The sequence below is a fragment of the Panulirus ornatus genome, chromosome 6 (assembly GCF_036320965.1).
Source record: "Panulirus ornatus isolate Po-2019 chromosome 6, ASM3632096v1, whole genome shotgun sequence".
Taxonomy (NCBI): Eukaryota; Metazoa; Arthropoda; class Malacostraca; order Decapoda; family Palinuridae; genus Panulirus; species Panulirus ornatus.
Window position 1 is genome coordinate 46580187 of NC_092229.1, and position 26308 is coordinate 46606494.

At 47.5% G+C, this 26308-nt stretch overlaps 1 protein-coding gene across 1 annotated transcript in view; it reads right to left on the reverse strand.

Annotated features, from left to right (window-relative positions):
• Window positions 1-732: 732 nt before the first annotated feature.
• LOC139748951 (uncharacterized) overlaps window positions 733-26308 on the reverse strand; it is a 283910-nt gene continuing 258334 nt past the window's right edge. Inside the window, exon 4 of the mRNA XM_071662304.1 lies at window positions 733-1751. Coding sequence (XP_071518405.1) covers window positions 733-1554 — 822 coding nt within the window. The 5' untranslated portion in view covers window positions 1555-1751. The remainder of the gene's footprint in view (window positions 1752-26308) is intronic.

A 26308-nucleotide genomic window follows, 5' to 3' on the forward strand; every position in this document is an offset into this window, starting at 1 on the left:
AGCACTGGTTTGACGCCCTTAACTCCTTTGACTTAATGTCCGTAAGTCCGCGGATCTATTCATTTCCAAACTATGTGTTGCTTGTCTTCGCAGACGCCTCGCGTGTGTGTATCATTCTCGGTTCTCCAACTGTCTTTTGAGCACGACCCTCCCATCCGCGCAAACTTCTCGTGTCACTTACACGTCGAACGTGCTAAATACCCCAATGGGCTATTCTAATTCTTGGGGGTTAATTATTGAAATAATTACGCTAGTTAAGGGAAATTATAAAAAAAAAAAGTAGTGATTTAGCGATAGACAACGTCATAATCGTTCAAAAGACATCACAAACTATAATTTCAGCCAAGCCAAACCTAACCTAACCTAACCTAACCTAACCTATCCAAACCTAAACTTCATTAACCTAACCAAAACCAACCTTGATAAACCTAACAATCCTAACCGAACCAAACCTAACCTTAATAAACCTAACAAATCCTAACTTAAAATTCGCTGGCTGTCCGAAACGGGTAATACTACCAGTATTTCGGCAACAAGTGCGTTATATCGCGATGCGTTCCATCGCGATATAACCCCTGGGTCACTGATACCCGATCACGCAACCTGGATGAGACACGAGGCCAACACTGATCATAGCGAGCACGTGACCCCGGGTCATGGAGGGAGGGAGGGTGTGGGTGTGGGGTCAACCAGAGAGGCCACACCGCCCCCGCCCAACACTAACTACGACACTCACCTGTCCAAGATCGTTGTCCTCCGCTCGAAGCGTCCGCCCGAGTCCAGATCCATGGTGGAGTCCACCAGCTCGACCTTGAGGAGCTTGGCGTCCCGGCTCCTGTCGGAGGGATGGAGGAGGGGTCGGTGAGGGGAGAGGTGGGGGGAGTCCACTGAACTCGTATCCGAGACGGTTACGGTCACAGCCGCCTCGCTCTCACTGGCCACAGCCCGAGAGAAACTGCCACCGCCGACGCGCGAGCCCGGCCAGTGCTGCCGCTGCTGCCGCTGCTGCGCCGGTTCACCCGACAGTCCGGCACGCGTTGCCCTCTCCCTCGCACCACCCCCAGCGACGTCGTGCCTCTCGGGCCTCGTGAGCTGTCGCCTCATGGAGATGTTGGTCTGGCCCAGGAGGCCCGGTGGAGATGGCGGCGGCGGCCCGACACCGCGAGACAGCCGGACTGTGGTCGTACCCCCGCCAACACCACCACAGACGCTGCCGCCGCCCACACCATCCCCGCTCTCCGTCAGATGTACGACGCTTTCCGCCGCCTTCGCCTGGCTGACTTCGGGAGCTCTCACGACGCCGTCTTTGGTTAACTGGGTCTCTATGGTCCCCTGGCCACCACCCTGGCTGTCTTGACCACTGTCCCCTCGCACACTGCTGGTACTGGCAGCCACCAGTCCGATCGCGGTCACTCGCTCTGTCTCGATTTCATGGAACTGCTGGATGTTTCTCCGTACGTATGTGGTTGTGTTGCCCTGTACAGCCCTGTATAGGCTCTCCGACGTCCCGACGTGAGGTCGACGAATGACCGAGGATCTCGTGCGTGACGTCATTGTTGTGCCGCTTGCGTCACGACTCTCGCAGGGCCAGTCAGTGGGCGCCGGCTTCCATCATGATGTCACCAACACGAAGTCGAAAGTTTCTTCGGTTATGTAATCCAGTGAGGTGTAGGCCCTTCTTAACCCAAGGTCGACATTCTGCTGCATCGGTAGTGAAGGTGCGACCTTATGGCAGTTCCCTTTTCTGAAAACTGGAGAGAGAAAAAATAAAGGTCTTTTAATACTGTGATAATAATAGCAGTGTTGTGTTTATTAAAACACTAAAAGTGTTTCCGTAACCATAATCTAATTATTCTAACCTTCAGTCCTTGAGAAAACACACATAAGTTGGACGTACAAACAAAAGTGGTGACTGACAGATAGTTATAAATAGATAGATAATATCGTTCTAACAGGGCAGATATAGCCATAGCTGGAACTTTCAGGTATAAAAGGTGGTTTTTGATGATATTATTACCATGGTTTGAAAGTTTTCTTCCAAATAGGTGTTGAACAAGTGGGGTGCGCGCGCGGGGCGGCCGGAAGACAATGCTCATATCCCCTCACAACGACAAACAAAACCCTCCATATCTGGGGAGGAGGAGGAGGAGGGGGGGTCGTACCCTCCATATCTGGGGAGGAGGAGGAGGAGGGGGTCGTACCCTCCACATCTGAGGGGGAGGAGGAGGAGGGGGGTCGTACCCTCCATATCTGGGGAGGAGGAGGAGGGGGGGTCGTACCCTCCATATCTGGGGAGGAGGAGGAGGGGGGTCGTACCCTCCACCTCCAGGGAGGAGGAGGGGGTCGTACCCTCCATATCTGAAGGGGAGGAGGAGGAGGGGGTCGTACCCTCCATATCTGGGGAGGAGGAGGAGGAGGGGGTCGTACCCTCCACATCTGGGGAGGATGAGGGGGGGTCGTACCCTCCATATCCGGGGAGGAGGAGGAGGAAGGGGGGTCGTACCCTCCATATCTGGGGAGGAGGAGGAGGAGGATGGGGGTCGTACCCTCCATATCTGGGGTGGAGGAGGAGGAGGGGGGTCGTACCCTCCATATCTGGGGTGGAGGAGGAGGAGGGGGGTCGTACCCTCCATATCTGGGGAGGAGGAGGAAGGGGGGTCGTACCCTCCATATCTGGGGAGGAGGAGGAGGAAGGGGTGGTCGTTGTTGTTGTTGTTGTTGTTGTTGTTGTTGTTAGATGAACGAGGTCGTTTACCGGTGCGTGGAAGGTGTGGGGGGCTGTTAGTTTACGAGGCGATACAGAATCTTGTTTTGGGTCAGGGACGCTGGGGGAGAGAGAGAGAGAGAGAGAGAGAGAGAGAGAGAGAGAGAGAGAGAGAGAGAGAGAGAGAGAGAGAGAGAGAGAGAGAGAGAGAGAGAGACCCCCACTCGTTCCATCAACTTAAGTCGACGAATCCTTAACGGGAAACTGAAGAAGAATTCCACACTCACACCGGCTGATGATGATGATGATGGTGGTGTTTTGGTCAATGCAATGGACAGAAAGAAACACACATTTGGATGAGAAACTGAAATAATGTGAAAGACTTCGAGTCGCTCAGTGTGGAAGAAGAAGTTGGAATAGTTTGGCAGAATCCTTAAAATATACAGGTCAGAGGATATGTTTACTCATGAGACCTATGAACAATAATAAATATCCAACAGTCATGTTAATGTAGGGAAACTACATCACCTTAGATTCAGTACGAATTCAACGAGGAATAGAGTGAAATAAAGAAACGGGTCAATAAAAAATAAAAGAAAAAAAATTGGAGTACGGAATTTTGTTACACCAAACGACCGTGACAAACACATACTTCAAGAAACATAATACTTAGAGCAAATGGCATACATATGTAGTGAAGTGATGACGCAAGGGTGAGGGACTAAACTACATATAAATAGTATCGCCCTGTGAGATTTACATAGACTATCCCTCCCATCACGCTACTCAGGTGTAGTAAAGACGACAAAGAAAGGACAGAAAAAAAAGATATAGAGGCAAATCAATCCGTTCGTGTCCGTCGAAAGCCAGACGCTTTCATAACCTGACCTATATTAGCGTGAGGGCTTTTTGAAAAGGGCGCCTTTGGACGGATTTCCCCACGGCGTCTCCAAACAGGTCTGGCGAGAAACGGGGAAAGATTCTAAATCCCGGGAGATGCCTGTAATTGAAACACTATCACATTTCAGGTGGGAAAAGGATAAGACATATTGCGTTACACGACTGTAAACAAACCATTGTAAACATATGGTGGACCGGATCAAGTGATTAACGGTGACGTAATGATAGGATACCTAGGTTAGTGCAACATTCAACAAGACTCGCCCTAACGACCGAACGACCCCTGAGCATGACTGACGTTACGACCCTTGGGCACCACCACGACTTTCTACGACCCTCGAGGACGACGCTGCGACCCTCGAGCACGACACCTACGACCCCCAAAGCACCACGATACGATCCTCGAGCACGCGAAGATGTGATATTTGGATATGATGGTCGTGCTCATGAGTCGTACCCATGGGGGTCGTAACGTCATGTCAGAAGGTCGTATCGTCATGTTCACGGGGTTAAAGAGTCGCATGGGGTGGGGGAGGAGGAAATCCCACAGAGACCCTAAGTTCATAACATGTTCTTCATCATAAAGTGTTCCACCAGCTTGTCACCCAGACCCAGTGCAACCAGAGACACAAACACGCCGACTCGAAGGTCCCCCATTCTCGCACACAACGAAATCCTGGAGACGGGACCAAACGTTTCACTGTGTGGTCCCTTGTGTGAGGGAAAGAGCTATCCATGCTGTGAGCGAACGGAAGCGAATGCATAGTTAATGTCAGGATATACATTAGGGCTGGACATTACGTACAGTTAAAGGGATAGTTAATGTCAGGAAATACATGAGGTTTGGACATTACGTACAGTTAAAGGGATAGTTAATGTCAGGAAATACAAGAGGCTGGACACTACGTACAGTTAAAGGGATAGTTAATGTCAGGAAATACATGAGGCTGGACATTACGTACAGTTAAAGGGATAGTTAATGTCAGGAAATACATGAGGCTGGACATTACGTACAGTTAAAGGGATAGTTAATGTCAGGAAATACATGAGGCTGGACATTACGTACAGTTAAAGGGATAGTTAATGTCAGGAAATAGATGAGGTTTGGACATCACGTCCAGGTGAAGTAGACACTATGGAAGACAAAGTGGGTAATGCATTTCCAGGTTCGGGGATGGAGTAAATGAGGAATATTGGGGATTCTCTGGACTCTACAGTGAGGGAGTTAGGATACAGGTGCTCATGGTGGAGTAGGGAGGACACAAGATAAGCAGATAAAAGAAGACTTTACGGAGGTTAGAAGTCTTCTGCTGGAGGACAGTAATACATCGGAGGGGCAGATAACAGAGGACCTGATGGTCTATGATGAGGTTATCTGTTCTTGGTCAATAATACATGGGAGTACAGAGGAGAGGTCAATAACAAAAGACCTCATGGTCCGCGAGGAAGGTCTCTGTTCTTGGACAATAACACACGGGAGTACAGGGGAAAACCAAGTTACTGAGAACCTGACTGTCTACGTCGAAGTAACCTGCTGGAGGAGAGGGATACGTGGTAGCACATGGGTGAGAGCCAGATAACAGAAGACCCCCTTTTGATACAGACGAAGGCATCCGCCGGTGGACGATCGTAACACCCGCCGAAGGTCCTGCCCTGCAGAGGTGGAGACACCATTGTAAAGCAGAAGCACCGATGGGAGGAAGAGAGAGAGAGAGAGAGAGAGAGAGAGAGAGAGAGAGAGAGAGAGAGAGAGAGAGAGAGAGAGAGAGAGACAGTCAAACTACAGGCCAGCCTCACTAACAAGTCCGGCTGGTTCGTCAACAACTGGAGAGGCTGCTCATTAGGCAAATGGACGAGTAATTGAGCGAGCCTACCATGTAGCAGGCAGCAGAAGGCGAGAGAGAGAGAGAGAGAGAGAGAGAGAGAGAGAGAGAGAGAGAGAGAGAGAGAGAGAGAGAGAGAGAGAGAGAGACGTGTGCACTACAAAACTCCTACGCGTCTGGGATGCGACGGTCGAGGAACCCGAGTCGGGCGATCAAGTTGGGTCGACTCTGCAACGGGGGACCGTCGGAGGCCACCGGATACCGTGGCCCAAGCAGGCGCGGGAGGGAGGCTGAAGGGGGGCATCAATGGATGATGTGTGACGACCTCGAGTGGCCGCACATCACAGGCGCAAGTGGGAGGGGGATAGAGCAGGCGGTGTCCCCGCAGGGCCCTGCTCTGGGCCCGCTGTTATTCCTCATCTGTTATCGTCGAAACACGAGATCATAAGAGGCGAGGACACTGCAAGAGGCCAACTGGCCCACGCTAGGTAGGTCCTGCGTCTGTCCACACCCCACGATCAACTCGCCTGAACCCACAAAACACATCATCCAACCTTCGTTCAAAGCTAGCTGAAGACCTCGCCTTCACTACTGTACTTGGCAGTTTGCTCCATAAATCTAAAACCCTCCTCCCGAAAAACAACAGTTACCCACATCCGACTTGAATCCATTTCTTTTTCTTTTTTCTTCTTATCTAAATCCATTATTTCTTGTCCTATCCGGTGGCGCCATTCTAAGACCTTCACTCGTGTTACGTATATCAATGGCCTCCACCCATCTAAAAGTCTTTGGCTTTGATGCCACACTTACGAGAACGATAAATATTCGCAGTTCTGACGACCCTGGGAATGAGACGTATACAGACGCCAGCACCGTCGGATCCGTGACGTAAAAAAAAGGCATCGCAGACAGATGTAACGTCACACGGGTTGTGCGTCATGCGTAGGTTTCTGCCCAGCAGAGATGTGTGTTCGACACGGACCTACGCGAGAGAGGAGGATCACCGTCAACGTTCACACTGTTCATCGTCAACGTTTACACTGTTCATCGTCAACGTTCACACTGTTCATCGTCAACGTTCACACTGTTCATCGTCAACGTTTACACTGTTCATCGTCAACGTTCACACACTGTTCATCGTCAACGTTTACACTGTTCATCGTCAACGTTCACGCTGTCCATCGTCAACGTTTACACTGTTCATCGTCAACGTTCACGCTGTCCATCGTCAACGTTCACACTGTTCATCGTCAACGTTCACACTGTTCATCGCCAACGTTCACACTGTTCATCGTCAACGTTCACACTGTTCATCGTCAACGTTCACACTGTTCATCGTCAACGTTCACACTGTTCATCGTCAACGTTCACGCTGTTCATCGTCAACGTTCACACTGTTCATCGTCAACGTTCACACTGTTCATCGTCAACGTTCACACTGTTCATCGTCAACGTTCACGCTGTCCATCGTCAACGTTCACACTGTCCATCGTCAACGTTCACACACTGTTCATCGTCAACGTTCACACCGTTCATCGTCAACGTTCACACTGTCCATCGTCAACGTTCACACACTGTTCATCGTCAACGTTCACACCGTTCATCGTCAACGTTCACACACTGTTCATCGTCAACGTTCACACTGTTCATCGTCAACGTTCACACACTGTTCATCACCACAATATCCATCACGTACGGGGTGAAAAACAGAATGCTCAGAGAGTTTCATAAAACACACACACGCTCGTCTCAAACCAGATGAGCGTCACCACCCTGGTTCACGTGACTCAAGGTCGCGTACAGAGAAATAATAACCTGTCGACAGGCAACAGAAACTTTCCTCAGGAAATGTGGCCAGAGTCGCCTAAAGAGAGAGAGAGAGAGAGAGAGAGAGAGAGAGAGAGAGAGAGAGAGAGAGAGAGAGAGAGAGAGAGAGAGAGAGAGAGAGAGAGAGAGAGGGGGGGACAGCCGCTCTCTAAACCTGCCCACATTGATACGAGACGCATGGTACGCCGAGTCTCACGACGTCTCGAAGAATGGTTCGTTCTTCGAAACGTGGAGGATTCAGACAAGTTCAGTATGCAGCAGAAAGGGGAGAGAGAGAGAGAGAGAGAGAGAGAGAGAGAGAGAGAGAGAGAGAGAGAGAGAGAGAGAGAGAGAGTCTGACTATGACCCCCACCCCCCCATTGTGACCCCTGTAATCCCTTTTTGCGCAACCGCTCACAAGGATGAGCATAGGGTGCGCGCACACATACGAATCAGATCAGATCCTATTCATAAAGTGCGACTAAAGAGGACGCGATCTGTGATATGGGGAAAGAAAAAAAAAAACAAAAAACAAAAGCCAATCGCAACAACAGGGAGTCGAGTCACGGGACGAGAGAGAGAAAAAAAAATAGTTTAGGGGAAAATTAAACGAGTTCTTCTTTTTTTTCCAAAATGGGGAAGAAAATGTTTAGGAATTTTGAACAATATTTAAGACCACCTGAGACACTACGTGGGGTTCGCTCACCCTTGCGACCAACACCACAACAATGTTCACGTTACAGAAATACTTGAAGCGCATATATATATATATATATATATTTTTTTTTTTTTTTTTTTTTTATACTTTGTCGCTGTCTCCCGCGTTTGCGAGGTAGCGCAAGGAAACAGACGAAAGAAATGGCCCAACCCCCCCCCCCCCCCATACACATGTACATACGTCCACACACGCAAATATACATACCTACACAGCTTTCCATGGTTTACCCCAGACGCTTCACATGCCTTGATTCAATCCACTGACAGCACGTCAACCCCTGTATACCACATCGCTCCAATTCACTCTATTCCTTGCCCTCCTTTCACCCTCCTGCATGTTCAGGCCCCGATCACACAAAATCTTTTTCACTCCATCTTTCCACCTCCAATTTGGTCTCCCTCTTCTCCTCGTTCCCTCCACCTCCGACACATATATCCTCTTGGTCAATCTTTCCTCACTCATTCTCTCCATGTGCCCAAACCATTTCAAAAACACCCTCTTCTGCTCTCTCAACCACGCTCTTTTTATTTCCACACATCTCTCTTACCCTTACGTTACTCACTCGCTCAAACCACCTCACACCACACATTGTCCTCAAACATCTCATTTCCAGCACATCCATCCTCCTGCGCACATCTCTATCCACAGCCCACGCCTCGCAACCATACAACATTGTTGGAACCACTATTCCTTCAAACATACCCACTTTTGCTTTCCGAGATAATGTTCTCGACTTCCACACATTTTTCAAGGCTCCCAAAATTTTCGCCCCCTCCCCCACCCTATGATCCACTTCCGCTTCCATGGTTCCATCCGCTGACAGATCCACTCCCAGATATCTAAAACACTTCACTTCCTCCAGTTTTTCTCCATTCAAACTCACCTCCCAATTGACTTGACCCTCACCCCTACTGTACCTAATAACCTTGCTCTTATTCACATTTACTCTTAACTTTCTTCTTCCACACACTTTATATATATATATATATATATATATATATATATATATATATATATATATATATATATATATATATATATATATATATATATATTTCATTATTTATCCCTGGGGATAGGGGAGAAAGAATACTTCCCACGTATTCCCTGCGTGTCGTAGAAGGCGACTAAAAGGGAAGGGAGCGGGGGGCTGGAAATCCTCCCCTCTCATTTTTTTTTTTTTTTCAATATTCCAAAAGAAGGAACAGAGAAGGGGGCCAGGTGAGGATATTCCCTCAAAGGCCCACTCCTCTGTTCTTAACGCTACCTCGCTAATGCGGGCAATGGCGAATAGCATGAAAGAAAAAGAAATATTTCATTATTATCATACTTAAGAGCCGCCTTCTCCCGCTTTAGCGAGGTAGCGCAAGGAAACAGACGAAGAATGGCCCAAGCCCCACCTACATACACATGTAAAAGTATGAACGCCCACACACGCACATATACATTTCAACGTATACATACATACACATACAAAGACATATACATATATGCACATGTACATATCCATACTTGTTGCCTTCATCCATTCCCGTCACCACCCAGGAACAAACCTGGCAAGTTGGCGAGTTCCACACTCTGCTCTACGTACACGTCCATGTGCTTCACATCGGCCACCTCGAAGGCGCCTCACTCGATCGGCCCGAAGCCAGAATAACTAACCAACTCACGGGGGGAAAAAGGAGAAAACCGATATAATCCTCAGAGTGATCATTATCGAAGAACCTTCCTCCACAAATTGCCAAATGACAATCCCGCTACTAATCTACTAATTCCTCGTTGAGAGCATCGACCTGTGACGAGGCTGCCCGGCGCCTAATTAGCATAGGCTCATCTTACACGCATCGTCCCCTCACACACGTGCCAGCCGACACGGACCTCAGGATCTTCAATGGAACCAATGGAACCCGGTCTCTGGAGAGGTCGGGGAAAACAACACGAGTCCAAGACCCACTGGGGATAAAGACCCACTTCTAGCCTTCCCGCCAGATCGAAGGCGACTCGTCAGTGGAAAAATTACGATCATATCATAGTGATGATGAAGATGGTTACCATTCGCGAGTTGGAAGCACTCTCCTTCTGTACTATACCACTCCAAATCGTGTCCGCTAGGGAGGGTGGCAGCACAAAGATCACCATTCACTACACTCTCACTATCATTACACCATAACGGGTCTGGTCAAAAGAGACCTTCACAACCCTGTCATCTTCACTACATCCCTCCATTCACTACGCCCTCGTCTCCACCACACACTCAACACCACTGACCCTTGAGGGTGAAGTCATACCCTCGTCCTCAACTTCACTTACTTTGAGATCTGAACTATATTAACCTCTGATCAGGCCCCTATATCTATCTGGTCATTGGTCATCTTAACTACAACCTCATCTTCACTACGATCTCAAACAACAACAACGGTCTTTGACCCAAACCTTTACGGCGAAGTAAAGATGCGTTTGACGCACCTTTGCAATGCTTCGGGTTTTTAAAATGCTGATGGAGACTTGGATACGAATTCCGCCCAGAAACTCACCCACCCACCTAAATTGAAAGGATAAAACGGTGCAATTTTTCATAAAAGATGAAGTGACGAAAGAAAAGGAAATCATAACATAGGCTAAACATTGTTGCTGATACATAATTTGTACGGTATTATTAATCATATAATCAAACTTCCTGTAAATACATTTTCAGGAACTTGAGCCACAGAAGAAGACGTCGGCAATAAAGCATTGTGAATATGTAAGACGACGCCATACAATGTTTTCGTAGGGTGATCGTGCATCCACATGGACCTTCTTATGGGGCTCCTGCAGCTTCGAGGCAGCACTCCAGACAGGAGCTGGGAAATGGTAGGCTCCTCCTGGTAAGAGAAAGTCCTCGATGAGACTGAATTTCCTTTTCGTCTACAGCCAGGCTCGACAAGTCTAATCTCCTGAGAGTGGCAGTAATCACCTTCTGCAGCGAAAATGGTTTATCTAATACAGACATGTATTTGCATACACACACACACACACCCGACACTGCATACGTAATATAGCGTGGGTCACAGCCCCACGCTCGTCTTGGTGGGAAACGGAGTTTTCTCACTAGATGAGAATCAGAGGTGTTAACGTGGATGCAACGATAACAATCTAACACCAATTCGTAATCGCCAAGTTCACGGAATGTCCATGTACATTTACAGCTGTTTAAATACTGTACTATAACGAACACGTGCGATTGGATACTGTAGCCTAAAATTACATCAAACGTTTTGGGAACGCGTTGATCAGACTGGGTTTAAAGACAGTATTTCCCAGGACGCGCGCCTCGGCTAATCAGGGGTTCGGACGTGCCTTAAAGGAATTCTATTCCGATGACGCTACTGGGAGGGGCGCCGTGTTGAGCCGCGCCGCCCGCCCCGATGAATATTAAGGAGACGCATTGTGGCGTTCCATCCTCGTCGTCTGCCTGCTTCCTTCAGGACCTTAAGTGCGTCGTCGCCTCGGCTCCAGCCCTGACGCCGCAGCAGGCAACGCTGGCCGCTCGGTTATCTCCCCTCGGCCAGCCACGGGCCGCTGACTTCATCCACCTGCATCCGACCACCGCTTGGCTGTAGCGGCCCCACGTTACCTGCACTCAGTCGGCGTCAGGAGTCGTGAGGGGCGTCATCGTCAGCGCCGGCGGATCCTCCTGACGGCTGTGAGGTAGCGCCGTCTGCTTACAAGGTCATGAACTGACCTGTCCTCAAATTTCTGTCGACTCGCCAAAGTACTTGAGGACCTCAAGTGATGCCTGCCGGACCCATCTGCAGGAGTTCCCCCACCTCTCTCCAGTAGCTCGGGCTACGTTGCTACGGACGTGCGACAGTGTGAGTCAAGTGACCTCTGACCTTAGGTTCAAATCAGTGGCTCCTGACCTTAGGTTCGAGTCGATAACATCCAATCCCACATTCGAGCAAGGAGCAGGCTTCGTTAACACCACCAGGCTTCACTCAACACCAAACGATAGTTTCGCTGTCCCTGATTTGTTGTGACACTGTGCAACTCAATAATTTCAATACTGTGAGTCTATTATCCCGGTGTTGCACTCAAAGTGTTACTGGCCTTGATAGTGCAACACTGCTGGTGTCCTGGGAATCTAACAGTGTCGTCTGAGTTACATCCCAAAGTGATACAGTCCAGTGTGACGGCTCAGTGTGACGGCTCAGTGTGTGACGGTTCAGTGTGACGGTTCAGTGTGCTTGTTGACTGAATAATGAGTCGTGGTCACTACAACACAATCCTCGGTGTAATTACTGAGTTGTTATTCGTGATCATTACTGTACGGTGTAATTAGTGCCCCTACCTCGGTGTCACATGTCCAGTACATAACACCTCAGACAGTCTAACATTGGACAGTGATCAACTGGATACATTAACCGTTCTACTAATCAGGTTACATTCAGACTACGTTGTCCACTCCTGGCCGCGAAAATTGATCAAAGACGAAGAACTAGAACGAATACAAGGAATAGCAACAACTCTAATTCACTCAAAAAAAAAAGGGAAAAATTTATCGTTATTTTCTCTTAAAAACGCACACTCCAGGAGATTAATAACTTTCAATATTAATCAAATTCGACAATACAATCACCACAATTTCTTCGCACTGATTAAAGACACAGTAACTAGAAAACGACGTGTTGAAGTTCAAAGGAAGATGCCACCACACAAATGAAAGCCCATGTTTTTCATCAGCAGGAGACCAGATCATACTAATCATGCAAATACGTCTATATCATCCAACGCTGTCGGTAAAATTCCCATGCCCCTCCCTTCTGGTGTGCCGGAGGGCGTGATGGATGAGGAAAGGCCTACTTTACTCTCTCGTCTCCGTCTATAAAGCATACAACCTCGTCACACACCATCAAGATCAACTGGCTTTTCTATGAACGAAGAAGGTTCTTCCTAGTGTAACATATGACAGACATGTGTGTCCATCTACACTCCTTCTATTTCCCCTTTACTGCAATGCATAATAGATATTTGTGTCTCTCTTTCCTCCTTCTATTTTCCTCTACTATAATATATATTACCAGACATCTGCGTCCCCTGTCCTCCTATTTCTTTCCACTGTAACATGCACAGCAAAATGTCTACGCTACCCCTATTTCCCTAAGATTTCCTTTATAAGGATATACACCCCCCATCCCTTGTTTACCTCACCTTTCCCTTATACCTACTCTCTCCCCCTCTCTCTTCCTCCCCCCCTTCTCTCCTCTCTCCTCTCTCCCCTCTCTCTCTCTCTCTCCTCCTCTCTCCCTCTTCCCTCTTCCCTCTCCTTTTTTTTTCCCCCCCCCTTTCCCCCCCTCCCCCTCTCCCCCCTCCCCCCTCCCCTCCCTCTCCCGGAAATACTTGGCAGATTCCAAAAGAAATGAATACAATTTGGGAAATGACGATAAATTTAGAAAGAACGGTCTCCCCATCAAACATCACCAATTCTTCCCCCCCCTGATGCAACACCACAGGGGGGCGGGACCTTAGGGGGGGTCCGCGTGGTACTGGGGAACTCCCGGGATGCGTCGGGGGTGACGGGGCATGGGCGAACACCTCAGAACACACACACCAACCCAAACCCCACAAAAACACATGAGCCGAGACGGAGGAACACCCCGCTCGAAACCCTTCGAGGAATAGAAGGGACGGGGGTCAAAGTCTCTCTGCTTTTGTTTCAAATGCTCCACTTTCCCCCCACCAAGTGGATAGGGGGAGGAGAGGAGGAAGAGGGGATGAAGGGGAAATGGGGGGAGAAGGGGAGGCGACAAGAAATGAAGATATGACGAGGTCGTCGCTGCAGGCACAGTAACAGTATCCTAAAACACAGTAGGAAGCAAGGGAAGGGCACACACACACACAAACCCCAACACACACAACACACACACACAACACAACAGGGGGACAGGGGAGAAAGAATACTTCCCACGATTCCCTCGTGTCGTAAAGGCGACAAAAAGGAAGGGAGGGGGGGGCTGAAATCCCCCCTCTCTTTTTTTTTTTAATTTTCCAAAAAAAAGGGAACAAAAAGGGGGGCCAGGTGAGGATATTCCCTCAAAGGCCCACTCCTCTGTTCTTAACGCTACCTCGCTAATGCGGGCAATGGCGAATAGCATGAAAGAAAAAGAAATATTTCATTATTATCATACTTAAGAGCCGCCTTCTCCCGCTTTAGCAAGGTAGCGCAAGGAAACAGACGAAGAATGGCCCAAGCCCCAACTACATACACATGTAAAAGTATGAACGCCCACACACGCACATATACATTTCAACGTATACATACATACACATACAAAGACATATACATATATGCACATGTACATATCCATACTTGTTGCCTTCATCCATTCCCGTCACCACCCAGGAACAAACCTGGCAAGTTGGCGAGTTCCACACTCTGCTCTACGTACACGTCCATGTGCTTCACATCGGCCACCTCGAAGGCGCCTCACTCGATCGGTCCGAAGCCAGAATACCTAACCAACTCAGGGGGGGAAAGGAGAAAACCGATATAATGCTCAGAGTGATCATTATCGAAGAACCTTCCTCCACAAATTGCCAAATGACAATCCCGCTACTAATCTACTAATTCCTCGTTGAGAGCATCGACCTGTGACGAGGCTGCCCGGCGCCTAATTAGCATAGGATCATCTTACACGCATCGTCCCCTCACACACGTGCCAGCCGACACGGACCTCAGGATCTTCAATGGAACCAGTGGAACCCGGTCTCTGGAGAGGTCGGGGAAAACAACACGAGTCCAAGACCCACTGGGGATAAAGACCCACTTCTAGCCTTCCCGCCAGATCGAAGGCGACTCGTCAGTGGAAAAATTACGATCATATCATAGTGATGATGAAGATGGTTACCATTCACGAGTTGGAAGCACTCTCCTTCTGTACTATATCACTCCAAATCGTGTCCCGCTAGGGAGGGTGGCAGCACAAAGATCACCATTCATTACACTCTCACTGTCATTACACCATAACGGGTCTGGTCAAAAGACACCTTCACAACCCTGTCATCTTCACTACATCCCTCCATTCACTACGCCCTCGTCTCCACCACACACTCAACACCACTGACCCTTGAGGGTGAAGTCATACCCTCGTCCTCAACTTCACTTACTTTGAGATCTGAACTATATTAACCTCTGATCAGGCCCCTATGTCTATCTGGTCATTGGTCATCTTAACTACAACCTCATCTTCACTACGATCTCAAACAACAACAACGGTCTTTGACCCAAACCTTTACGGCGAAGTAAAGATGCGTTTGACGCACCTTTGCAATGCTTCGGGTTTTTAAAATGCTGATGGAGACTTGGATACGAATTCCGCCCAGAAACTCCCCCACCCACCTAAATTGAAAGGATAAAACGGTGCAATTTTTCATAAAAGATGAAGTAACGAAAGAAGAGGAAATCATAACATAGGCTAAACATTGTTGCTGATACATAATTTGTACGGTGTTAATAATCATATAATTAAACTTCCTGTAAATACATTTTCAGGAACTTGAGCCACAGAAGAAGACGTCGGCAATAAAGCATTGTGAATATGTAAGACGACGCCATACAATGTTTTCGTAGGGTGATCGTACATCCACATGGACCTTCTTATGGGGCTCCTGCAGCTTCGAGGCAGCACTCCAGACAGGAGCAGGGAAATGGTAGGCTCCTCCTGGTAAGAGAAAGTCCTCGGTGAGACTGAATTTCCTTTTCGTCTACAGCCAGGCTCGACAAGTCTAATCTCCTGAGAGTGGCAGTAATCACCTTCTGCAGCGAAAATGGTTTATCTAATACAGACATGTATTTGCATACACACACACACACACCCGACACTGCATACGTAATATAGCGTGGGTCACAGCCCCACGCTCGTCTTGGTGGGAAACGGAGTTTTCTCACTAGATGAGAATCAGAGGTGTTAACGTGGATGCAACGATAACAATCTAACACCAATTCGTAATCGCCAAGTTCACGGAATGTCCATGTACATTTACAGCTGTTTAAATACTGTATTATAACGAACACGTGCGATTGGATACTGTAGCCTAAAATTACATCAAACGTTTTGGGAACGCGTTGATCAGACTGGGTTTAAAGACAGCATTTCCCAGGACGCGCGCCTCGGCTAATCAGGGGTTCGGACGTGCCTTAAAGGAATTCTATTCCGATGACGCTACTGGGAGGGGCGCCGTGTTGAGCCGCGCCGCCCGCCCCGATGAATATTAAGGAGACGCATTGTGGCGTTCCATCCTCGTCGTCTGCCTGCTTCCTTCAGGACCTTAAGTGCGTCGTCGCCTCGGCTCCAGCCCTGACGCCGCAGCAGGCAACGCTGGCCGTTCGGGTATCTCCCCTCGGCCAGCCACGGGCCGCTGACTTCATCCACCTGCATCCGACCACCGCTTGGCTGTAGCCGCCCCACGTCACCTGCACTCAGTCGGCGTCAGGAGTCGTGAGGGGCGTCATCGTCAGCGCCGGCGGATCCTCCTGACGGCTGTGAGGTAGCGCCGTCTGCTTACAAGGTCATGAACTGACCTGTCCTCAAATTTCTGTCGACTCGCCAAAGTACTTGAGGACCTCAAGTGATGCCTGCCGGACCCATCTGCAGGAGTTCCCCCACCTCTCTCCAGTAGCTCGGGCTAGGTTGCTACGGACGTGCGACAGTGTGAGTCAAGTGACCTCTGACCTTAGGTTCAAATCAGTGGCTCCTGACCTTAGGTTCGAGTCGATAACATCCAATCCCACATTCGAGCAAGGAGCAGGCTTCGTTAACACCACCAGGCTTCACTCAACACCAAACGATAGTTTCGCTGTCCCTGATTTGTTGTGACACTGTGCAACTCAATAATTTCAAAACTGTGTGTCTATTATCCCGGTGTTGCACTCAAGTGTTACTGGCCTTGATAGTGCAACACTGCTGGTGTCCTGGGAATCTAACAGTGTCGTCTGAGTTACATCCCAAAGTGATACAGTCCAGTGTGACGGCTCAGTGTGACGGCTCAGTGTGTGACGGCTCAGTGTGTGACGGTTCAGTGTGCTTGTTGACTGAATAATGAGTCGTGGTCACTACAACACAATCCTCGGTGTAATTACTGAGTTGTTATTCGTGATCATTACTGTACGGTGTAATTAGTGCCCCTACCTCGGTGTCACATGTCCAGTACATAACACCTCAGACAGTCTAACATTGGACAGTGATCAACTGGATACATTAACCGTTCTACTAATCAGGTTACATTCAGACTACGTTGTCCACTCCTGGCCGCGAAAATTGATCAAAGACGAAGAACTAGAACGAATACGAGGAATAGCAACAACTCTAATTCACTCAAAAAAAAAAGGGAAAAATTTAGCGTTATTTTCTCTTAAAAACGCACACTCCAGGAGATTAATAACTTTCAATATTAATCAAATTCGACAATACAATCACCACAATTTCTTCGCACTGATTAAAGACACAGTAACTAGAAAACGACGTGTTGAAGTTCAAAGGAAGATGCCACCACACAAATGAAAGCCCATGTTTTTCATCAGCAGGAGACCAGATCATACTAATCATGCAAATACGTCTATATCATCCAACGCTGTCGGTAAAATTCCCATGCCCCTCCCTTCTGGTGTGCCGGAGGGCGTGATGGATGAGGAAAGGCCTACTTTACTCTCTCGTCTCCGTCTATAAAGCATACAACCTCGTCACACACCATCAAGATCAACTGGCTTTTCTATGAACGAAGAAGGTTCTTCCTAGTGTAACATATGACAGACATGTGTGTCCATCTACACTCCTTCTATTTCCCCTTTACTGCAATGCATAATAGATATTTGTGTCTCTCTTTCCTCCTTCTATTTTCCTCTACTATAATATATATTACCAGACATCTGCGTCCCTCTGTCCTCCTATTTCTTTCCACTGTAACATGCGACAGACATCAATGTCTATCTGTCTACCTCCTATTTCCCTAAGACTTCCTTTATAAGGATATACATCTCGCCCATCCCATTGTTTACCTCACCATTCCCTTATACCTACTCTCTCTCTCTCTCTCTCTCTCTCTCTCTCTCTCTCTCTCTCTCTCTCTCTCTCTCTCTCTCTCTCTCTCTCGCCTCTGTCCCTTCAAGTGTCTCTCCTGAGTCTTTTCCAGCCACCGCCCCTTTCAAGACAGGAGGCGCGCCCTCCCCCTCTCACCCCCTCCGCCAAGAAAAACACAATGAAGACGCCAACTCGACCTCTCACGGGGGAGGGGAAATACTTGGCAGATTCCAAGAAGAAAATGAATATCTATTGGAAGTCGACGATAAATTTAGAAAGAACGGTCTCTCCCATCAATCATCACCAGTTCTTCCCCCGCTGATGCAACACCAGCAGGGTGGCGGGACCTTAGGGTCGGTCCTGCGTGGTACTGGGAACTCCCAGGGATGCGTCGGGCTGACGGAGCACTGGGCGAACACCTCAGAACACACACACACACACACACACACACACACATGAGCCGAGACGGAGGAACACCCCGCTCGAAACCCTTCGAGGAATATGAAGGCGACGGGGATCAAAGTCTCTCTGCTTTCGTTTCAAGTGCTCCACTTTCCCCCCAGCCAAGTGGATGAGGAGGAGGAGATGGAGGAAGAGGCGATGAAGGGGAAATGGGAGGAGAAGGAGAGGCGTACAGAGAGAATGATAGAGTATGACGAGGTCGTCTGCTGCAGGACACAGTAACAGTATCCTAAAACACAGTAGGAAGACAAGGTAAGGACACACACACACACACACACACACACACACACACACACACACACACACACACAGACAAGAGCAAAACGTGGGTGTGTGCGAGATTTTCAGCCAGGCTCTCACAGACGCGCCGTTACAAACCACCCAACCTCACCCTACTACACCCGACCTTCGGCAGGAGAATCTAGTTCGTGGAACGCAACGTGTAGCTGGCGCGTATGTGTGTGTGTGTGTGTGTGTGTGTGTGTGTGTGTGTGTGTGTGTGTGTCAGTCAACGGGCAATCGACACTTGACCTTAATCATGACGTGAGCATCATGCATGTCGTATCCGAGACAGACTTCTCTTTTAAAACTATCATTCCACTGTCCGTTCCGCTTCGTAACATGCTCGCAGACGCATGTGAGCCGTCAGGCGAGCGGCGATCGAGAGAATGACGAATACCCTTGAGACTTGACCTTCCTCCGTATCCCGGATAAGGAAAGCAAAAAACGGGAAGTCCTCGTAACTTCCCAGAAGAAAGAAAACTGGAGTCAAGTCTGGACTGCTCTTAGAGGGGTCACTCGACGTGACTCCATGTCAGTGACTTCCTTCAACACCAATATCCATCCCTTGCGTCATTAACACCCCAACAATACACTCCCTACATCTTTCACGACATACGGACAACCTCGCCCGAGTGAACCCTAAGAATCTTGAGCAACTTAACCAAATATAAGGAATCTAACCTCGTACGAAAGGCGATCGCACACCCACACACTCACGACCCAGCTCCAACTGTAAACTATGGAGACGAAGATGAAAGTGACAAAAAAATAACCACATATCCACATCTCTGTCAATTACTTATTTTGGGGGGGAATCATACAGCCATCCTTCCTTCATATATATATATAGATATATATATATATATATATATATATATATATATATATATATATATATATATATATATATATGAACATATTAGGTAAATTTCGATATGTATTCAACGTGGTGTGATCCACCGCACTAAAAGGTTCAAGCACTACCTGGCGCTACCTCGCTAACACGGGAAATAGCGATCAAGTATGACATATATATATATCTCGTTAATGGGATGGCCTTCATTAGGGCCTCAGTCGATCGCGCCGTCTCAGGGAAAATGACCATACAGAAACCTTCATCGCACAAACAAGAAGTTCGAAGACGACTGCCCTTCTTCCCTCACCCGGTCACGTCTCACTGTATCACCACACTGTCCCCCCTGGACCAGGCCGCCTCGCAACGCCCCTGCTGTACCGCGCGAGATATATAATGGAAACGTTCGGTGTCACATGCGTGTATACGACGTACAGTGGCATTAGCCCTCGGCCACAACATGGCTAGGGAAATAACGTGGTTCACGGAGGCTGTGCGCGTGTGTGTGTACACACACCTGATGTGTGTGTGTGTGTGTATGTGTGTGTGTGTGTGTGTGTGTGTGTGTGTGTGTGTGTGTGTGTGTGTGCCCCTCCCCCCCAAGGAGTTGGGGAAATGGAGTTAGCGATGACGGACGAAGTAGAGAGATAGATAGATAGATAGAGACAGACAGATATCTATCGTAACTACCCAGACGCTGACGGAAGTAAGGTCGAGCGTGTCAACCTCAACACCGAAGACCTCGTAGATGAAGTACGCACACGCGACTCGTCTCTGCCCTGTGGCAGTCGGACGGACGCACGCACGCACACATCCCACGTCGAACGCATACGGACGGGGCAAAACGTACGCAAGCGTCCTGGAGCGGACGGGCGTACGTGGTTAGCCAAAGACAGTAACTGTGACAGACGTAGTGACGGAAGTATGAGAAACCTAATATCATGTCCCTCCGATTCGTCGTCTTCTTTTCTTCTTCTTCTTCTTCTTCTTCTTCTTCTTCTTCTTCTTTTTCTTCTTCTTCTTCCAGTGCCTTGGGAAGAGCATCTGGGCCTGATGGTTCCATGCGTATTCCTCACCCCTCGCTGGACAGCAATGCTGAGGCGCTGAACCAGAGAGTTGGTCGGCGGTCTTCTTGGGCTTAGGGAGGGAAAGATCATTTCACTGCCGTTGGGTCGGGTGAAGGCTTGTGTTCATGACGGTATGGAGAAATGGGCAAAAAGGGGAGCCAAAATATAAAAAAAAAAAAAATGGCATGGGGGGAAATGGGCAGTATGAAAGAGGAGTGGATGAAAAAAGAGAAAAAAAGGAACTAGGTGGAAGAAGGAGAAGACGATAAGTACGGAAAGCAAGATGAAGGAAGAACGAATGAAATAAGCTTAGCAATGCAGCGGAGGAAGGAAATGGACGAAGAGGAAAGAGGAGGTCTAAATAATGGGAGGAGAGTAGAAGGAAGATAGAGAGCGTTAACAAGAGGAGAGAAGAAGAAGGAAAAAAAAAAAAGATAAGAAACAGGAGAAGGAATTAATGGAACCAGGACGAAAGTGAACAAACAAGCGGACAAGAAAGAAAAAAAAGATAAGACGTGGCTGAAACGTAAAAGAAAACGAGGGAAGGAGGTTAGAAAACTAAAAATAAAGGAAAGGACGAAAATTCCTCAAAAGCGGGAGTGAACGAAAAGCTAACGAGAGAGAGAGAGAGAGAGAGAGAGAGAGAGAGACAAACTTTTTTTCTTTTTCTTTTCCTTACAAAACATCGTGAGGTCATGACGTGATGAGCCGAGGCGACGGCACCCGTGACGTCAGAGTAGTGACGTCACTGGATGGGTCGCTTCCCTCACCTCCTCACAATCAATCCATATCAAGACGCCGAGTAACGTCTGGGCGCCTCTGATTTTCCCCTCCTCGAATCACTTCTTTTGTTCTAATCTGATCAGAGTAAATTACTAGAAATTAAGAGAAAAATTTTCAAAAAAAATATGATGATACAAAAATGTTAACGTATGACTGAGGACTGATAATTAAGGATATAAATTCAACAGACATGATAGGATCATGAACATGGAATCAATTTGCGATTTACCACGTCGGATATATATATATATATATATATATATATATATATATATATATATATATATATATATATATATATATATATATATCCCTGGGGATAGGGGAGAAAGAATACTTCCCACGTATTCCCTGCGTGTCGTAGAAGGCGACTAAAAGGGAAGGGAGCGGAGGGGGGCTGGAAATCCTCCCCTCTCGTTTTTTTTTTCCTAATTTTCCAAAAGAAGGAACAGAGAAGGGGGCCAGGTGAGGATATTCCCTCAAAGGCCCAACCTAACAACCACCCACGATAATTAACCTAACAACCACCCACGATAATTAACAACCTAACAACCACCAACGATGATTAACAACCTAACAACCACCCACGATAATTAACAACCTAACAACCACCAACGATAATTAACAACCTAACAACCACCCACGATAATTAACAACCTAACAACCATCAACGATGATTAACAACCTAACAACCACCCACGATAATTAACAACCTAACAACCATCAACGATGATTAACAACCTAACAACCACCCACGATAATTAACAACCTAACAACCATCAACGATGATTAACAACCTAACAACCACCCACGATAATTAACAGCCTAACAACCACCCACGATGATTAACAACCTAACAACCATCCACGATGATTAACAACCTAACAACCATCCACGATAATTAACAGCCTAACAACCACCCACGATGATTAACAGCCTAACAACCACCCACGATAATTAACAGCCTAACAACCACCCACGATGATTAACAACCTAACAACCACCCACGATAATTAACAGCCTAACAACCACCCACGATAATCAACAACCTAACAACCGCCCACGACACAGTCTGCATCGTGTTATGTACGTTCACTTCAAGTTAATCTGTCCCACACTCTTGATCACACGTGATCTAGTTTTTCCCATTTTCTTGCATTTCTTCCTCTATTCTTCCCTTCTATCATCATCATCCTCTTTCCCATCGGCGTGCTACACACGACAGCTGGAGGTGGCTGGACGCGTGGCTGGATCACGTAATTTCCCGTGTTATGCCGGTCACCAAGAGGGGGAAAAAAATGACAATCCATTTACCTAACTCTTGTTCCTGGATCTGATGTCTACTGACCCAGTACCTGTACATCCTACACATCGCCACCCCTCCTCCTCCTCCTCCTCTCTCTCTCCTCTCTCATCATCACCATCCTCACTGACACTGAGCCAGGCCCCATTGCGAGCGCTACCCAGACATCATCACCTGCTCCCCGCCCCTCATTCCCCTTGGTCCAACACCTAACGAACAGGTCATCAGTGCCTACCACGACTGTTCTTCCCTGGGTAGCCACGGGCCGCATACGCAGAGAAAGAGGGGTCGTATACGCAGAGAAAGAGGGGTCGTATACGCAGAGAAAGAGGGGTCGTATACGCAGAGAAAGAGGGGTCGTATACGAAGAGAAAGCGGGCGGTATACGCAGAGAAAGCGGGCGGTATACGCAGAGGAAGCGGGTCGTATACGCAGAGAAAGCAGGTCGTATACGCAGAGACAGCGGGTCGTATACGCAGAGCAAGCGGGCCGTATACGCAGAGAAAGCGGGCAGTATACGCAGTGAAAGCGGGGGAATCGCTTGTCGTCTTAGAATCATCTTCAACACGGGGAAGAAGGGGCTCAGGATCCTTGGGTATGATGGTCGTTATACTCTAACGATGACCTCCTTTAACGACACTGGCTCTAGCTCGATTGGCCTAAAGCCTAAAATAACCAAATGATCAACATAATTGATCTAATAACCAACTTAGTAATCGAAAGCCATTCTACACACACACACACACACACACACACACACACATAACAATGATCTAACCTCAAACTTTCGTCACTAGATGATTTCGAATAAAAAAAAAATATATATATATATATATATATATCTTCAAGGAACGATTTGATCTGGTGGGCTGAGGGAGGAATGGCTCTACCCCACACCAGCAACCACCCTTCCTCCATATGTCACTAACGAGCAAACTTTCTACACCGATGATGAACCTTTGACGATGCAGGTCAGCTTGGTAGCTGAATCAAACTTCATAAATAATATATCAAAGAATTTCATATATATATATATATATATATATATATATATATATATATATATATATATATATATATATATATATGTGTGTGTGTGTGTGTGTGTGTGTGTGTGTGTGTGTGTGTGTGTGTGTGTGTGTGTTATTCATTACTATTATACATAATCGCTGTTTCACGTGTCAGCAAGGTAGCGGTGGGAAACATCCAAAGAATGGCCCATCCACTCACACACACACACACACACACACACACACACACACACACACACACACCACACACACACACACACACACACACACACACCACACACATTCACAGACACACAGACACATACACACACACCTTCAGCAACAATGATACTATAAAGAATATCTTAATCAGGAATTCACCAGAAAATTCTCTTGGATGCATCTGTGAAGTGCCATGTGGAAATTGTGATGAATCTTATGTTGGGCAGACTGGTATGGATCTTTCTGCTAAACTTACGCAACACTAATATAGTATAAGAAAGGGAGAGGAATCAAATGCCTTGTTTAATCACGTTATGAACTACGATCATTGTACTGACTGGAGTAATGCCATCTCAGTTGTTAACTCTAACTCTATTACCACGAGAAATATCACTGAATCTTCTATCAATAAATACACAAAGAATTATAATCTTAATATTAGTGATGGTCTAGACAAATTAGATAACTTTATTGTTGATAAAATTTGTAAAATGATAAGTTTATGAACGCTCGTTGTCTGTCTTGGACAATCGCATGTTTACCAAATGGCGTCCTAGATTCGTCTCTTCGATGTATATCAACTGACTGTTATATTTCTCTCTTGTGTCTCCCCTGATGATGTGATTATTACACAAAAGTGCACTTGGGAACTTATCGTGTTTCATTTTCCCCGTGGATCCATAGGAATGCACAGACATATGTATATTCACACATGTACATCAATCAAAAAGAAGCCATTTTCTCCGGTGGGAAAGAAATAAATGAACGAACAAAAATATCCGTTTACCGGACGTCGACATCATCCCCGTGTGGATGTTTCCGTCACAATCAACTCCAACGTGAAAATTCAGCGACCGCGAACCTCGCCAGTACCACCGCGAGTCGCGAGTATCCGCGGGTCGTCTTCTTCTTCTTCGGTATTTCCCGCCCATGCGCCACGACGGTAAAGACGCCGGTTTACGTCGCTACGTCCGGGTCGGTCTGCGCGTGCGCCGGGACACGGTTTCAGCGGTAAGCGGGTTCCTCGTTCCTGGCTGGACCTCGTGTGAATGTCAATTACCGGACGTCTAATTGCTGGAAACGGCCGGGCCGGTAACCGGACGCTGAGAATCTAAATTGCCGGCCGGTAACCGGACGCTGAAAATTTATAATTGCCGGCCGGTAACCGGACGCTGAAAATTTGTAATTGCCGGCCGGTAACCGGACGCTGAAAATTTATAATTGCCGGCCGGTAACCGGACGCTGAAAATTTAAATCGGCATGAGATTTATATGCGACATTGGCATATATCTCATCACTGGAAACGTAGTGAAAGTGAAAGAGATGCCTATAGTTTACCTATATTCCTATATACTATTTACCTATATTCTTATAGGCTATATACCTGTATTCCTATATAATATTTACCTATATTCCTATATAGTATTTACCTATATATCCTATATAATATTTACCTATATTCCTATACACTATTTACCTATATTCCTATTTACATGTCTTGCCTATATTTCTTATCCTATGCTCTTTAGGGGCCAAGGCTGGAGGTACACAGAAAAGCCCCCACAATCTACATTGACATACACCGACGAATTATAACACCACATATTTTCAACTCACGTCATACACAGAATATGGCAAGACAACGAAATGAAAGACCAGTGTAACAGCGCCTTATAATCCTTGCTTGCCAACCTCGTCTCTCCCCCCCCCAAAAAAAACCCGCAAAACAGTTCAATTTCTTGGAAGGCTGCCTTGGTGCAAGCCCATCCCTGCGGGAGGAGACTCGCTCCAACACTACCCACAATAGCTCCACTCCTCCCTCCCTCACTCCTGCTGCTGGCTGACTCTATGAAACTCTCCTTAAAACTCTTACGTTCTCAGTCACTTAGAATCCCATCCCCTTTCTCTCTGATCCTCAAGAAGGGTTCGGAGTTTGCAAGGCGATCTTCTCTCTCTTAACAGGTCCTTCTCCCGGCGTCTATACTCTGTATGCTCCCTTCCCTTCCCTCCTTCCCTCCCTGCTTCCCTTATGGAGGGCTTCCACTGCAGTAGTCGTTGACGGAGCGACCTCTCCCCCCCGTCTTCTTCTATCCCAAGTGGTGTTCCTCATGGGGTCTGTCCTACCTCCTCCTCGTAGTCTTCTATCCTCAAATGATGTCTCTTCAATCTCTCTCTCTCTCTCTCTCTCTCTCTCTCTCTCTCTCTCTCTCTCTCTCTCTCTCTCTCTCTTACGCTGATTCTATCTACTATATCTATCGAATTTATCCTCCCCCTCTTTAGTATCCGTTCTCTCTCTCTCTTTCTCTCTCTCTCTCTCTCT